Raw genomic sequence first — 17,952 nt, 5'->3', positions numbered from 1 at the left:
TTTTTCAATAATCTCTTCCTCTGTCTGACCCAAAAATGTAATGCGCAATCTAAAAATGCGTTCCTGTATCCCTCTTCTTTTTTGTGCTGCTGCTTGTATCCTCATCCTCCTCGCCATGATGTAAAGCGCGGGCATTGTGAAACATTCTGAGGCCTTGTGGAGCTGTTTGAATAGTTTTCACCTGGATAACACTTAATTTGAATTGGTGCTATTTTGCATGTGCAAAATTGTGAATCCTAGTGTAATCGCAATTTCTGAATGTTTGATGCATTGGTTTGTGATGACCTAATTGCGAATTCGCAAATACTGATTCGCTATTTCAGGTTCGTAAAATTGGGAATTGCACATTTAGCGAATTTCCCAAATATTCTGCCATTATCAATGATGCATTGCTTTGTGCACTTTTGCAATCACAAACGGGTGATTTTTGCAAATTGCCCTGTTTGCGATCACAAAATTGCTTGATGCATTTTTTGGTGTGCATCTACCAATAAATCACTACAGAAGATATTTTTGAATTTCAAACATACACAATTTGAATAGCTTCTGTGCCCAAATATGAATTTGTGCTTGCAGAACTGAAAACATAACTTTAATTATTGATCCTTAATGCTACATTAAACAAAATAGATTGCACAGTGTTCCCACTACAAATTCGCTGAGAAGTGCTGTAGTTAACGTTAATCAAAAATGAAGGTTTATAAGCAATCTGTTTGCCTCCCTGGGTCTCAGTTCTCCGAACTGTCAAAATTGAGGTTTCTTTTAACTTCCCTGTAAGCAGAGGCACCACACTTTAGTATTTGCAGCCATTCATTTTCAAACAGGGCCAATGTTATTTTAGGAGTGTTTAAAATGATTAGAAATTAATGCTTAAGTTACCAAGGCTGCAGCAAGCTTGTATTAACATCCATTAAAGAAATATGCACTTTTATTTTACATGAAAGACCCTTGTCAAATGCATGTCCCTTTACGCCTTTCTATGTCTGCAAAATAAGTGGAATAGAATCTCTCTATATGGTGCCTGTTTGTTTATAAAATACAATTGAATTAATTTGCCTCCTCAGGAGCAAGACGTGCCTAACATATTCCCGTATATTGCAATATTTAAGGCCCTTTTTCCTAGACTCATTCATGCTCTAAAATTATTATTGCTTGCTAACATGCTTAATCCAAGGACATATCCTACATTCCCTATGCACGTAGAACATATCATTAGGTGTTTACTGGATTAAACTTATTTGATGTATCTTGTGTATTCAAACAGACATTGATTGATTCTCATGTATTTTTGTTAATCCAGCCCTATTATGTAATTTCACACCACGTTGTCAAATGTGTGGCTTTTCTGTCAAAAACCTTATAGAAGAATATGTGTTTGGGAAATGTGGCAGTCTCTTTTGCATTTTCTTTGGAGGCAAACTTTATACGAGTCCTCCTGGTTGACTATGCTTTGGTTCTGGCTGATACTTATTTTTCAGATTTACCTTATGCTGATCATCTTGCATTATTTGATTTTGAATTATTATGTCAGCTGAATTTCCATGATTTGACTAACAATCTTTTAGCCTTCTCCTTCTATAATGATCCTAATTTAAAATAAATCTTTATCATTTTTACTTGAATTCTTGTCTTGTGAAGGTCTTATTAGTTGGTTGTAGGATTTAGACTTGTGAAGACATTTTAGGCCTTAAGTGGACTCAGGCAGTTCCGACCCTGCACATCAACCCTCTAATTTTTTAATTAGAGTATCAAATTAATAATGCTACATGGCTGCCCAGGTTGTTCTGTATGAGAAACACACTGATAAACTTAGGTTAGGCATCTTTGTTTTCTAAACCCAAAATCACTGTGAATACTCAAAGCAAAAGGTGAAATTAAGTCTTTAGAAAGAGGTCATGTTGAGTGCATAATTGATTTTCTGAAGACTAAATTATTTTATTTTGATTAGTTAATTCTATATAAAGACATACTATGTTTGCCTGATGTCTTTTTCTGAAGAACAACCTGAGAACTGGTGAATTATCAACTGATGGCAAGTGCACTATAATACATTGGAGCCTGCAAAGTCTGGATGAAAGGTGAAGTAGAGTCTCCATTATGAATACTTATTACAGATGAGTTTTGACTTCATAATGCCTACTGTCAAGGTGTAATGCAATTCACAGAACATAAAGACAGCTGCAGTTTAAACAACAGAAGAGAATCTCATACTTCTGAACTGTTTTTCTAAAATGAAAAGTTATCGGCAAAAGGACTTATGGTCATATGTTTGCTCATTGAGAGCGGCAGAGCAGTACAGGAAAGATATGACCTCTATGCTATTTTCTACACATTCTTAGCGTCAGCAGTTATTTATTCTGATTTTCAGTAAACTGATTCTAATATCTTTTTGCAATAAATGACAAACTGCTTTTTGGTGTTTTTAATTTCACACTAAATATTCAGCTTTTCTTATCTATGTAAGCAACCCATACTATTTTTCATATTAAAAATGCAAGGCACAAATGATGTAAGCAAGATGTTGGAAGGGCAATGATGGCTTGGCCCTCTGCCCAACTCACCCTCGGGTGCCCAACCCACCGCGCTGTGCACATCATGGGTTTGTGCAGCACACAGGCCCCCACAGGGACCTAACCCCCATGGGTGGCCAACCCACCTTGCTGTGCATGGCATGAGTTTGGCCTTCCCCCAACCCCTCCACTGGCACTCAACTCCTACAGGCAGCCAACACTCCCGGGCATCCAACCCCATCTTATTTTTTGCATCCTCGATCTACATGTCCGCTGTGATTCACCAGGTGCCAGCACTGGAACCTCCTGATGGATCCTTAGTTCCCTAGAAACCTATTTTTTTTAATTATTTGGCCTTGGAGGAGGTCCCTTAGGGGCTTCTTCGTGCAAGGCCTAGAGGTTCAGGGTACGCCTACTCAGCCCCTTCATATCTTATTTTATTGTATTTTTTAGGACTTGGGAACCAAGCCCCCAAATCATGATATGGCGGGCACAACTTTTCCTTCAGGTTTTGACCAGCCAATCACAATGCATGCTTGAACTCGTGGATGTATCAGATTGGATCTGTGGCCTGAAATGGGCATACATTTTGAGCCTTCATTTCTAAGAAAGTAGAATGTCACCAAATCAAAGAAAACACACTTTCTGGATCAAGATCTAGCTTTTTGCCTAATTTGGTGTAATTCCGTTCAGCTGTGTTTGCGGTATCACTCTTGAATTTTCCTCTGGAAATTTCCTGGCCCCCAATTGACGGATCGCTCCAAAAAGGTCCAAAGAGGAGCTGAGGTGAATATGACTATTTTTTGGTAAGTTTTTGTGAAAATTTGTCAACTAACCAAAGTTATTAGCAAACAAAAAAACCTATTTTCTATAGAAACATGGTACTAACTATAACTATATAATTACCCGGTGGTGACCATCACTGGGTATGATATATATATATATAACAGGTTAGACCACTCTTCACAAAGCAATCCAGGGACACAGCGGGGAATTGAAAAGGGAACCCTTTATTCACAAAACATTTGTGGCTCGGCATGATGCATTTCGGCGTCTTCTGCCTTCCCCAGATGCCACGCACCACCAGTCTGCACCTTCTCCGTCGTGCATTTATATATGGCACTCCCAATGGCGGGAGATCAGCTGATCCTGCTTGACTCTGAGCAGCTGCAATCAATGGTAAGACTACAGCCCCCAGAATTCACTCCTTTGGCAAGTCCACAAGCAGGATTAATAAAGCTACTAGTGAGCGCTGATAGTGCTGGTTGCCAAAGGGGCCATGTAGGTATATGTGTATATATATATATATATATATATATATATATATATATATATATATATTACCTACTGGCGGTCGCCAGTAGGTAGTTATAGTTAGGACCACGTTTCCATAGGAAAACCTCAACATTCTATTTTGAATAACTTTGGCGCCGGTCGACGAATCCTCGCGAATTTCTCAAAATAGGTGGGGCGCTACGCTCCGCTCCTACCCTGAAAGTCTCGGGGGGATCCGTCAAGCGGGGGCTGAGATAAAAGGGGGGTCCCAAAACGCGTTTTTCCCATGCATTTTTCCATAGGACCTTTAGAACGACCTACAGCCCGAACGGCTGAACAGAATTACTCAAAATTTGGCAGAGAGGTAGTCCTCAGGTCAAGGAAGTGCCTTTTGTAGGTTTGGTGTAAATCTGTTCAGTAGATTCTGAGAAAATAGCCTTTAAATCAATATATATATCTGAGCCCGCTTACGGTACGCTTACCGTACGCTTACGGTAAGCGTACGGTGGCGTGCGCGAGCGCGATTCTGATTGGCTCTTAGATCTTAGTAAACATTCGAATCGGCCGAAACCAGGAAGCGGCGGCCGCCATTTTGTGTATTTCACTCTGAAAAAAAAGAGTGAAAACAAAGTAAGGGGGCAATGAGGAGAGTTACAGACCCCCTAACAATTGTAAGGGGGTCAAAGAAGGACAGAAAAGTACAAAAAAAACATTTATTGATTTTAAAAAAAATCACGGGGTACGCGTACGGTAAGCTCACGGTAAGCGTACGGTAAAAAAAATAAAAATAAATAAATGAAAATCAGATTTAAGAGTTTAGAAATTAGGGAGCTCTAAAAAGAGCTGTTGTGTTTATGGAGTCATTTTTTTAGTGGTACTTACAAGTAAGTACCGATGCAGAGTCTAAGGTTCAAGAGGAAGACTCTGTTCCCTTCATCATTGAAGTGCACACCATCTCCTCTATAAATGTCTTGCATGTCGTAACGCAAGTTGTTGTGGTAAATGGCACCCATACCATAGTCACGGAGGAAAGCAGAAACAGATTTGTTGACGTGCTTTCTTGCTTTGTCAATCTGTGGACAGAAATGATTGGACCAGTTCCATTTTTGCCTTTGGCATATGTTGGAAAACACAAAGGCAGTTTTAGGGAAAAGTGTAAACAGTTGTGCAAAGGTGTCCTTCATAAGCATTTCCAGACCTACCCCAGTCAAAGTGCCTAGGTCATTGCCACCACAGTGCACTATTATGAGGTCAGGGTGTTGGATTTGCATGAAGGATTTCACCAATGGCATCAATTGGTGCCACTTTAACCCTCTCTGACCAATCCATTTAATGTCTACATTTGGCAAAGCAAGGTCTCTCACCATATCTGTTTTCTCTGCAAACTTTTCACTCCAGAAGACATAGCTGTGCCCTACAATCCACACTGTGAACATCTTCAAAGGAGAACTGGATGCACTCAGGAGGTGTCTTTCAGTAGAATGGCAATATGAAAATAAAGACAGTTTGGAAATGGAGGCATACATATTTTTTACAAAACAAAAAGAACTGATTGGCTGTTTCATACCATTCTAGAATAAAAAATAGGCTGTATGTGAAAATTAATAGAAGCATGTTTTGTATTGGTACAAAAAAATGTGTAACCAAAGAACAGTACTATGGATTTGCAGTTAGGTTTGAAAAGTCAAGCACTCTTGCTCTGTGGAATTGAAACATTGTGTGTCGAACTTCTGACCTAACTGCACACAGCAGTGTTCCATGAGCTGTTGCTATGGTAGCAGGCAGAAGTCAAGTTGGGGGAAGGGTACTAGGCAGAAGTCAAGTTGGGGGCAGGGTACTTTTGGAAAAGGGTTGGTTTTCAACCAATAGAAATGTGTCATTACATTTGAAAAAAAGGGGGAAGCACTGAGATTTGAAACTTACATGTATATGTGTGGAAAAATAGAGGGAAAGTTTGCCATTATCTGGTTCTGCTGAGAGGAGAGAGGTGTACAGAACAGAGATCCTGGCTCTGATAATCTGCTGTTTGAGTGACACATTTCTTTCACAACTAACTAAATTTAAAGGTGAGTTTACAGTTTGAGAGGGGATGTATGTGGTAACTTAAGAAATGAATAATAGAAATGGGAATTGTTTTTGTTGTAGTTACACATGGTGGATTCATAATGTGTCAGTCTGTAAAAGAGATTTTCACTTGGCCCGAAAAAAAAAGAGCAGTAAGTGTGCTTTCAAATTGGCAAAGAAATTTCGTTTTGGCACTTATGTGAAAACATGACTCTGTGTGCATAGAAGAATTATAGGCAGAAATGTATTGCGTCTTGCTCTGGTGATTTCACAGTTGCAGTAGATGGAAAAGAGGAGCGAATTTTTGGGGGAAGAAGCAGAGGCTTAGCACACACCCATGTGCTTGCCATGTATAGTCATGCACAGTAATTAGAAGCGGGTGGGGTTTTCAGGTTTAAGTCTGTAATGCAAATACATTCAGCATCACTAAGGCTGGTTGTCCCTGCTGGAGTGTAGGCAGTCACAGAGAATACACACGGTGGTGGTCTGAAAAAAAAACAGCTTGGACATGTGCATTTAAATAAATTTAAAAAAAAGGTTTCAGAATGTGTCAGTCTGTAAAAGTGATTTCAAAGTGTAAAAAGAGATTTTCACTTGGCCCGAAAAAAAAAGGAGCAGTAAGTGTGCTTTCAAATTGGCAAAGAAATTTCGTTTTGGCACTTATGTGAAAACATGACTCTGTGTGCATAGAAGAATTATAGGCAGAAATTTATTGCGTCTTGCTCTGGTGATTTCACAGTTGCAGTAGATGGAAAAGAGGAGCGAATTTTTGGGGGAAGAAGCAGAGGCTTAGCACACACCCATGTGCTTGCCATGTATAGTCATGCACAGTAATTAGAAGCGGGTGGGGTTTTCAGGTTTAAGTCTGTAATGCAAATACATTCAGCATCACTAAGGCTGGTTGCCCCTGCTGGAGTGTAGGCAGTCACAGAGAATACACACGGTGGTGGTCTGAAAAAAAAACAGCTTGGACATGTGCATTTAAATAAATTTAAAAAAAAGGTTTCAGAATGTGTCAGTCTGTAAAAGTGATTTCAAAGTGTAAAAAGAGATTTTCACTTGGCCCGAAAAAAAAAGGAGCAGTAAGTGTGCTTTCAAATTGGCAAAGAAATTTCGTTTTGGCACTTATGTGAAAACATGACTCTGTGTGCATAGAAGAATTATAGGCAGAAATTTATTGCGTCTTGCTCTGGTGATTTCACAGTTGCAGTAGATGGAAAAGAGGAGCGAATTTTTGGGGGAAGAAGCAGAGGCTTAGCACACACCCATGTGCTTGCCATGTATAGTCATGCACAGTAATTAGAAGCGAGTGGGGTTTTCAGGTTTAAGTCTGTAATGCAAATACATTCAGCATCACTAAGGCTGGTTGCCCCTGCTGGAGTGTAGGCAGTCACAGAGAATACACACGGTGGTGGTCTGAAAAAAAAACAGCTTGGACATGTGCATTTAAATAAATTTAAAAAAAAGGTTTCAGAATGTGTCAGTCTGTAAAAGTGATTTCAAAGTGTAAAAAGAGATTTTCACTTGGCCCGAAAAAAAAAGGAGCAGTAAGTGTGCTTTCAATTTGGCAAAGAAATTTCGTTTTGGCACTAATGTGAAAACATGACTCTGTGTCCATAGAAGAATTATAGGCAGAAATGTATTGCGTCTTGCTCTGGTGATTTCACAGTTGCAGTAGATGGAAAAGAGGAGCGAATTTTTGGGGGAAGAAGCAGAGGCTTAGCACACACCCATGTGCTTGCCATGTATAGTCATGCACAGTAATTAGAAGCGAGTGGGGTTTTCAGGTTTAAGTCTGTAATGCAAATACATTCAGCATCACTAAGGCTGGTTGCTCCTGCTGGAGTGTAGGCAGTCACAGAGAATACACACGGTGGTGGTCTGAAAAAAAAACAGCTTGGACATGTGCATTTAAATAAATTTAAAAAAAAAGGTTTCAGAATGTGTCAGTCTGTAAAAGTGATTTCAAAGTGTAAAAAGAGATTTTTACTTGGCCCAAAAAAAAAAGAGCAGTAAGTGTGCTTTCAATTTGGCAAAGAAATTTCGTTTTGGCACTAATGTGAAAACATGACTCTGTGTGCATAGAAGAATTATAGGCAGAAATGTATTGCGTCTTGCTCTGGTGATTTCACAGTTGCAGTAGATGGAAAAGAGGAGCGAATTTTTGGGGGAAGAAGCAGAGGCTTAGCACACACCCATGTGCTTGCCATGTATAGTCATGCACAGTAATTAGAAGCGAGTGGGGTTTTCAGGTTTAAGTCTGTAATGCAAATACATTCAGCATCACTAAGGCTGGTTGCCCCTGCTGGAGTGTAGGCAGTCACAGAGAATACACACGGTGGTGGTCTGAAAAAAAAACAGCTTCGACATGTGCATTTAAATAAATTTAAAAAAAAAGGTTTCAGAATGTGTCAGTCTGTAAAAGTGATTTCAAAGTGTAAAAAGAGATTTTCACTTGGCCCGAAAAAAAAAGGAGCAGTAAGTGTGCTTTCAAATTGGCAAAGAAATTTCGTTTTGGCACTTATGTGAAAACATGACTCTGTGTGCATAGAAGAATTATAGGCAGAAATGTATTGCGTCTTGCTCTGGTGATTTCACAGTTGCAGTAGATGGAAAAGAGGAGCGAATTTTTGGGGGAAGAAGCAGAGGCTTAGCACACACCCATGTGCTTGCCATGTATAGTCATGCACAGTAATTAGAAGCGAGTGGGGTTTTCAGGTTTAAGTCTGTAATGCAAATACATTCAGCATCACTAAGGCTGGTTGCCCCTGCTGGAGTGTAGGCAGTCACAGAGAATACACACGGTGGTGGTCTGAAAAAAAAACAGCTTGGACATGTGCATTTAAATAAATTTAAAAAAAAAGGTTTCAGAATGTGTCAGTCTGTAAAAGTGATTTCAAAGTGTAAAAAGAGATTTTCACTTGGCCCAAAAAAAAAAGAGCAGTAAGTGTGCTTTCAAATTGGCATAGAAATTTCGTTTTGGCACTTATGTGAAAACATGACTCTGTGTGCATAGAAGAATTATAGGCAGAAATGTATTGCGTCTTGCTCTGGTGATTTCACAGTTGCAGTAGATGGAAAAGAGGAGCGAATTTTTGGGGGAAGAAGCAGAGGCTTAGCACACACCCATGTGCTTGCCATGTATAGTCATGCACAGTAATTAGAAGCGAGTGGGGTTTTCAGGTTTAAGTCTGTAATGCAAATACATTCAGCATCACTAAGGCTGGTTGCTCCTGCTGGAGTGTAGGCAGTCACAGAGAATACACACGGTGGTGGTCTGAAAAAAAAACAGCTTGGACATGTGCATTTAAATAAATTTAAAAAAAAGGTTTCAGAATGTGTCAGTCTGTAAAAGTGATTTCAAAGTGTAAAAAGAGATTTTCACTTGGCCCGAAAAAAAAAGAGCAGTAAGTGTGCTTTCAAATTGGCAAAGAAATTTCGTTTTGGCACTAATGTGAAAACATGACTCTGTGTGCATAGAAGAATTATAGGCAGAAATTTATTGCGTCTTGCTCTGGTGATTTCACAGTTGCAGTAGATGGAAAAGAGGAGCGAATTTTTGGGGGAAGAAGCAGAGGCTTAGCACACACCCATGTGCTTGCCATGTATAGTCATGCACAGTAATTAGAAGCGAGTGGGGTTTTCAGGTTTAAGTCTGTAATGCAAATACATTCAGCATCACTAAGGCTGGTGGCCCCTGCTGGAGTGTAGGCAGTCACAGAGAATACACACGGTGGTGATCTGAAAAAAAAAAAAAGCTTGGACATGTGCATTTAAATAAATTTTAAAAAAAGAGCAGTTTGTGTGCATTGAAAATGGCAAAGAAATTTCGTTTTGTGACTATTGTGAAAAGAAATGTAGTAATATATTTAAATACAATAAAGGATTTTTTTTTTAGTTTTTTTCAGGTATTGCTGAAGAACAGTGAACAAAATTTAAGATGCCTACAAAATCTCGAGTTCAAAAAACTCTAAAAAAAAAACTATATTTGAGGACAACTGGAGGACCAAAGTTAGTAGAAGATGCTGATGTTGGGAAAAAGAAAAAATCTTCTGGTAAGCAAAAAAGACAATTCCTAAACAAAATATTGAAAACAAACAAAAATGTACAAAATGTCTGTTCTCGGAAAAATGTAACAAAACCTACAGAACAGCAAAAAATTGAGGATTTAGTTAATGCAAATATACCTTCTGCAATTGAAAAGTTTAACATAAACAGAAAAACAGCATTTAAAGAGATACGTAGAAAAATGTTTCAGAGAAGAGTTATGTCCAATTTGATAAAGGATATAAAGAAATATAAGCAGAAGGCTAAATATTATAAGAGAAAAAAAGAAATTGAAGCCATTGCAGCAAAAGCATTAGAATTAAAAAGGAAACTATTCATATTAATTTTGAATAGGATGCGTACATTAGATAAAATGGTTAATGTACTGAAATCACAAAGCAAAAGCAAAAGAGTAGTGAACAGAACAAACTTTTGTAAAGTGTTTTTAGGAAAGTGGATGCATAGTTCAAGTAGTGAACCTTTTTTTAATGAAGAAAGCTATTTTCAAAGCAATAGTTTGCTGCATGCAGTTGACACCAGAGGTCGTTCATACGAAGTAAAAAACGGTTGCATAATGGAGAAGGAGATAATGGTTCCAAGAGATGAGGTACAAGTGATGGCAGATGAGGCAATGGGGAGACGTCCTAAAGCCCCAGTGTACACTTGGAATTGTAGTAGTATTTGCACTGTGCGTCAGGAATCTATTGACAGATTTCGAGAGTTTCTAAGAGAATATAGTAAAAAAAGTGTAAAACAAAAGATTAAGGTGCTTCAAAGTCTGGATCCATGCAGAGTGAGAGAGAATACTGGTTTGCAGGGTCATTCTCTTGCTTGTCTATCTAGAAAAGTGTGCAATAGTGTTTTCCATCATTTTAGGATGCTGGCTGTTCATCATACTGAAATAAGAAAGTTTGTGAGACGGTTGTATTTTGCCAAAAGTCCAGCAATAAAGTTAAATGAATTGAATAGGGCTCTGTTCCGAGGAACGGTATCAGATGTAGAGAAGGTTGTTGATGAAATTCAGTTTTGTTACTTTGGTCCTGAACAAAACAGTGCAGAGAAGGACACAATAAATGAGGCAGAAGTGGAAGAGAATGTAGAACCCTCTGTAAGTAACACATTTAATGATCACATAACAAAATTTGCAATAGTCTCTAATGAAAGACCAAATGTTACTTGTATTTGTTGCCGCAGAACTCATTATAGAAAACAAACTAGGAATGTTGATCTCTACAGAAAGAGTGAAAATGAAGATAATTATAAGTGGATGGATTTTGCCACATATATATTTCTTGAAAATTGTTTTGAATTGGGTGAAGATCAGCGTATTTGCAAATACTGCTACAACAAGTTAGAGGAAAATAGAATGCCGACCAGAGCTGTACATAATAATTTAGAATTGGATGCTATTCCTGCTGAACTTTCTGAATTAAATACATATGAGTCTATACTCATTCAATGTGTTCATCCGTTCCAGACCATAGTACGTATGGAGCCCAAAACTGGTAAATTACCTCCTTCAGATTTACTGAGAGGTTTAAAAGGTAGAGTGGTGTATTTGCCCTTGGATTTGAAAAAAAATATGGAAACTATTGATGCAGATACTTTGGAAACTGAACCATTAATTATTCTGGTTAATGGTGTCCCTACAAAGAATAAGAAGATTTGGCAGGAGCTGGTAGATGTGCGGAAAGTACAAAGAGCAAATTTGTATTTGAAAAAAAATAACAAATGGTATGAATCAATTTATATAGAAGAAGAAGAAGAAGAAGAAGATTTACAAGGAGACACAGAAACACCAACTGGACAAATTGAAAAAGTGGACAAGTCAAAGGAAGAAGAAATTTATGAACATTTTAGCATACATCCTCTCCATTCGAAAGAAGTTATGGGAGACAATATTGATCTCTTTCAGATGAAGAAAGCAAAAGGAAATCCTGTGAGTGTATGGGAGGAGAGCTTGGAAGCTCGATGTTTTCCCCAGCTGTTTCCTAAAGGAAAAGGAGGACGATACGATGAACGTCCGGAACAGATTCCAGCTTCTGAGTATCGGACTACAAGACTATATGCTGAAGATCCCAGATTTCGACAAAGTATCCCTTATTTGTTCCATCTTTTATTTGAAAGCGACTTGTCTGCACTGTCTTATGCAGTAAATCACATTTTAAAAAGTGGAGTACATTTACAAAATGTGTCTGCTAAGGATTTTATGGAGAAAGTGCAGCACCGAGATGATCATTTGGAAACACAACTGATCAATCTGATGGCTTGTCAGCGTGGGACAAATGAATATTGGTACCGACGCCATGGTGAACTAAAATGCATGTTACGCAACTTAGGAACACCAACATGGTTCCTTACCCTAAGCTGCGCCGAGTACGCTTGGGATGATTTACTGGATTTTCTACGAGAGGCCAATTCAAACATTGAAAACATCGAATACAAGACAGCAGGAGAACTGTGCTCATTGGATCCGGTTAATGTTTGCAGATATTTCAATCATAGATTTGAGGCTATGATGTCCTTCATCTGCAATAAAAAAAATCCACCCCTTGGAGAAGTAGTGGATTTCTTTTGGAGAAAAGAGTACCAGGCAAGAGGTGCTCCTCATATTCATATGCTGCTGTGGATCAAGGATGCCCCAAAGTTTGGAACAGATACTGATGAAGCAGTGTTATCTTACATTGAAGAATATGCAACATGTGCTATACCTAAAAACACAGAAGAGAACAAGTTAAAGGAGCAAGTTCTACGTTTCCAAAGTCATCGGTGTGGAAAATACTGTCGACGGAAATACAAGAGCAAAGAAAAATACTACACTAAATGTCGATTTGGATTTCCTAGACCTGTTCTTACAAATGGAAGAGTCAACAGTTTTATGTCAGCTGTGAGACATACTATCACAAGAAAATCACCTAAGAATACCTACAACCTTAAAAGAAAAGAAGAATCAAAAAATATAAATGACTACAACCCAGTCATTTTATCCATGTGGAACGCTAACATGGATATACAGTATGTTGCTGACAATTCCATTGCTGTTGCTCGATATGTAACGTCTTACATTACGAAATCAGAAAAAACAGAATTGAAGGAAATGTGGGAAGAGATTTCTCACGAGAAGACTGTCAGTAAGAAGCTGTACAGTTTTAGTTTGAAGATGTTATCGCATCGAGAAATTGGATCCTACGAATGTTCAGATAGGTTATCTTCTGCAAGTCTCTACTCGAAGTCAAGAAGAATAATTTGGGCAAGTTTAGGCCTTGCAGCAATGAGAAATCGGGTACTGAAATCTGTTGGAGAAATTGAATATTTGGCCGAGAATGACCCAGAAAGTACAGACATATTGAAAACAAACATGTTGGACACATATTATCCCAAGAGAAGTCATCATCTGGAGAACATGTGTCTCTATGAAGTGCTGCAGAACTACATTTATTCACGGAAAGCTGCAGAAGACATCAACAGTGGAAAATATAAAGTTGTTGGTGAAGAAGGATGTTTGGTGAAGCAAACCAAAGGAAGTTTGATAAATCACCGGAAGCTGAGTTGCGACACTACCGACAAGAAAGAATTTTACTACTTGGCTCTTTTACAGTTGTTTAAACCATGGCGTACAGAGGATGAACTACTGGGAGAATTCCAGAGCTATGAAGATTCTTTTAATGCTTGCAAAGACAGCATACAATGCAGTACATTCTCAACTTATCTGCAAATGTTAAATGAAGAAATTGAACAGGAAACTACAATTGCAGCAGAAATAGCTAGAGACAGTTCTCAGGACAGCCAAAGTTCAGGAACACACAGTCAAGATCCCCTAGGACAACCAATCGTTGAAAATGAAGCATCAATAGCCATGAATGAAGTGGAAACGGCTATGAATCTAGCTCAAGAAGAATTTATAGACTTAGAAAATTTGGAAAGACAACTGAATCAAGAGCAGCAACAAATTTATGAAGAGATCAGAAACAAAATTGATCACGGATTTCTACATATCAAAAAAGAGTGCTCATGCACATCATTTCATCCAATCAGGATGTATGTAAGCGGACAAGCTGGCACTGGAAAAAGTTTCCTAATTAAAGTCATCAGAAGCTACCTAAAGCAAAAAACGGATTCTATTTTGTCTTGTGTGGTTACTGCTCCAACTGGGTTAGCAGCATATAACATAAAAGGAATCACCTTACATCGTTTGCTAATGTTACCAGTGGAGCATGAGAACAAAATACAATTCAACAAGCTAACTGGAGAAGCATCCTTGAAAGTTTCACGAGTATTGAAGAAGATGCAAGTTCTCATTATTGATGAGGTGAGCATGGTATCAAACTTAATGCTTGCCTTTGTGCATTTAAGAATGCAGCAAATTTTGAAGACAGACTATGACGTGTTATTTGGTGGAAAACACGTCATAGTTTTTGGGGATCTTTTGCAACTTACTCCAGTTAAAGGACAACCAGTGTTTAATACTGTGACACATGAAGACACGAAGAAGTCATTGGGAAGCATTGGAAATACAAATATTTGGTCCTTCTTTGAGTACAAGGAACTTACAACTAATATGAGGCAAGCAAACGATGAAGAATATGGAAGTATTCTGAAAGATATCAGGATTGGACTACTCACAGATGTTGGGAAAAAAGCATTACAGAGTCGGCTGCTACATAATTTATTTCCAAAGGAAGAAATAGTTGCAGAGAAAATATACAAGAATATTGCAGAAAACAAAAGTGTCATCTGCTTAATGCCAACTCTACGTGAATGCTCAATATTTAATGAGGAGCTTTTGAAATTGGAAAAGGAAGACATCAGGAAATTGGAAGCAGTGGACAAAATTGAGGATGGAAGAATTACAGTCACAGTAACAGGCAAACTGAAAAATAAATTGGACTCACTAGAGAAGAACATCTCCAAAACAGCAGGATTAGAAAAAAATCTTTATGTTTGCATGAACTGTAGAGTGTTTTTAAGGAGAAATTTGGATGTTGAGAAAGGCTTAGTGAATGGAGCGATGGGAAGAGTTGTGGGTTTTATTAATTATCAGAAAAAAGAAGGAATTGAATGTTTACAGATAAAATTTGATCAGATAGAGGAAGTTAAAGACATTTGTCGTTGTTCAGTTCGTTTCATGCTTGTGAAAGACTTATATGTACGTAGGAAGCAGTTTCCGTTTTCACTAGCATATGCTGTAACTATCCACAAGTCTCAAGGATTGACTGTAGATTGTGCATTTGTGAACATTGGTTCAACTGTGTTCAAAGAAGGTATGGCATATGTAGCTTTGTCACGAGTCAAAACATTATCAGGTTTATTCATGATAGACTTTGATGACTCAAAAGTTAGTGCTGATACAAACTGTGTAAAGGAGTATAATAGATTAAGAAGAAGCTATGCTCCTCATTTAGGTCAGTATCCTGTGTTGGAGAAACGTGTAGTTTCTCGTAAAAGGAGAAATGAGAATATCTGTAATGAAGATGTAGAGAAGAGGAAAAAAAAGAGGAGTGATGTAATTGCAAGCAAAAAGAATAAGGAAAATGAAGAACAGGTTGTAGGATGTCATTTTGAAAATAGCTCTGGTGTCAACTGCTACGCTAATGTAGTGCTGAATGTTGCATTTTATCTGGAAAGTTTGCAAGAGCAGATAATAGTAAATCAGGGAAAAAGATTCTGTTCAGAGCTCAGTCTCCTTTTTCAAAAGCTGAGTAAAGATAAAACTCAAATAGAAAGTGCTACTGAAATTAGAAAACTTTTAGATGTATGTTCAGGACGAACACAGTTTTCTCAAAATGAACAGCAAGATGCACACGAATTTTTGATGTATTTTCTTCAGGTAGTGGAAGAAGAAGGAGTTCCCATTGACATTTTTTTTGGTCTCTCTTATAAATGGGAACATAGTTGTGATAATTGTTATAATATATGTGGCTCTATTGTTGATAATGAAAGGTTTATTTATTTGACATTGCCAGAGAGTAAAACAGTCACTTTTGCAAAATTAGTTAAAGATGCTAATCATAGCATGAAATGTGGTGAGTGTAATTCTGACATGTTTTCAACATTAATTTTAAGGGAATACGGACAGTATGTAATTTTAATGATGCAACGATGTAGAGCTGATGGATCAAAATTGGATACTTTAATAAAGAAGTTTACAGGACAGCAATTATCAATTTCAGGAAAAACTTTTGTAACTGTTGCAATAATTTTCCATGATGGACCTACTGTTACTTCTGGACATTACACAGTTTATCTAAAATGTGAAAAAGGCTGGACACTGTGTAATGATTCCAAATTGATTTTCAAACAACGTTTGCCTTTTGATTTAGCAAATTCCTATCTAATCTTCCTGAAACCTAAATTTTAGAGAGATTTGGCAAGATCTGGACAAAATAATTTTACCATTTTACTGGATTACCATTGCAATTTTGTAGAAAAAAGATTTTTAAAATTATCATTTGGCCTAAAGGAAAGATAACCAATTGTAATGTGGACTTTTTTAAATTTTAATGCAATTTTCAAAAACCAATAATTTAGAGATAATCGGTAACTTCTGCACATTTTAATTTATGGAATGCTATTGGACTGCCATTGGAAATTTTTTCAAAAATGATTTAAAAAATTACTATTTGGCCATGTGGAAAAGTAAGCAATTCTATTGTGGACTAAATAAATTATTCAAAAAATTTTCGTGAACCAAAATGTTACAGAGAATTGGTGAGATCTGGACAGATTAAACTTTAGAATTTTAATGGTTTTCCCTTGGAAATTTATTCCAGGAAAAAAAAAAAATACTATTTGGCCTAAAGGAAATAAAATCAGATGTATTTTGGAGTTATTTGAGATATAATATTGTGATTATACTTCTGAAACAAACATATCAGACGGTATTTTAAAGAAAAAAGTATTGTTTTTAGATGATATTTTTTTAGAATAATATGCATTTCTGTAATGATAAGTTTAAGTGAGAAGACATTCTGGGCTTTTTTAATACAATCTTTGTGATTGTTAATTTTTTTTGCCCGCTGTAAAATGATGAATGCAATTGCTTTCACAATTAATAGTGAAATGCAATATATTCTGAAAACAGCAAAAATAAGGCAAAAATATTTTTTTTTTAAAAATGTAAATATGTGTATTGTATTATAAAATGGATAAAAAATATTAATACTTTTTTCTTTATTTTCAGATCGATATAGAAAATTTTCGGAAACTACAACCATTTTAAAAACTATTTTTAAAAAAAACAAATGAATAAATATTTTTTTGAGTGAGTATGGTAAGTTAAAAATAAAAATTGTAGTCTCTCAAGGACTTTGTAATGAGATAAATGATTTTTAGTGTTTTTTTTTAAAAAATAAAAAAAAGGTACGCTTACCGTACGCGTACGGTAAAAAAAAAAAAAAAAAGTTTTTAAAAAAAAAGAAAAAAAGATGAAAGATAAGGTTGGCTCTTAAAAGAACCGTTGTGTTCATGCAGGGACAGAGGAAAGAAAGATTGGGAATATTAGACGGTACGACAAGTGTGCTGATCTATTTTACTGTTCACCAGGGAAACACTGGTCTCCCTATAAGTAATTAGATCGTGACAAGTGGCGCACCGTACTTCAACCCTCGCAAACCGAGGGTTAATTTCCAGAGGGCCAGCAAAAGGAGATTCTCCCCCCACAGTTGAAGGGCTCACCTGACCTGCAGAAGAAGGAGTCTGCCCTGCAGATGATGGTCCAGGCTGAGCTGCTGTGGATGTACTGGCTCGTCTTTCTGAAGAGTTACCTCCAAAAAGATGACCATGTGTCCTTCTGTGTACTTCCTGGAGGTGTCTCTTCATGGTGTGATTCCCAAAGGAATACTTCCTGTTAGGATTACCTCTAGAAAGTACACGCTTACACAGCTTGCAAGTAACTAAGGGTGCATTCACCTTTTGCTGGCCTTCTGGAAAAGTAAAATACTCCCAAACGTAAGAAGGCTTTACTTTCCTCGCTCTCTGCCTCAAGACAGTGCTGCTGGTGCTAGCCTCACTCTCAGAAGAGCTCTGCTGTTCTGCCATCGTATCCCAAAGACAAACC

General features: G+C 37.5%; 1 protein-coding gene across 1 annotated transcript in view; it reads left to right on the top strand.

Annotated features, from left to right (window-relative positions):
• The first annotated feature begins 4,523 nt into the window (after positions 1-4,523).
• LOC146862000 (uncharacterized) overlaps positions 4,524-17,952 on the top strand; it is a 153,726-nt gene continuing 140,297 nt past the window's right edge. The window contains exons 1-2 of the mRNA XM_085643052.1: positions 4,524-5,851; positions 9,748-13,838. Of these exons, the coding sequence (XP_085499178.1) occupies positions 9,790-13,838 (4,049 nt within the window). The 5' untranslated portion in view covers positions 4,524-5,851; positions 9,748-9,789. The remainder of the gene's footprint in view (positions 5,852-9,747; positions 13,839-17,952) is intronic.

The sequence above is a fragment of the Triturus cristatus genome, chromosome 2_2 (genome assembly GCF_964204655.1).
Source record: "Triturus cristatus chromosome 2_2, aTriCri1.1, whole genome shotgun sequence".
In the NCBI taxonomy this organism is placed as follows: domain Eukaryota; kingdom Metazoa; phylum Chordata; class Amphibia; order Caudata; family Salamandridae; genus Triturus; species Triturus cristatus.
The sequence above is the reverse complement of the archived record's forward strand: the minus strand, read 5'-3'. Positions and strand labels throughout refer to the sequence as shown.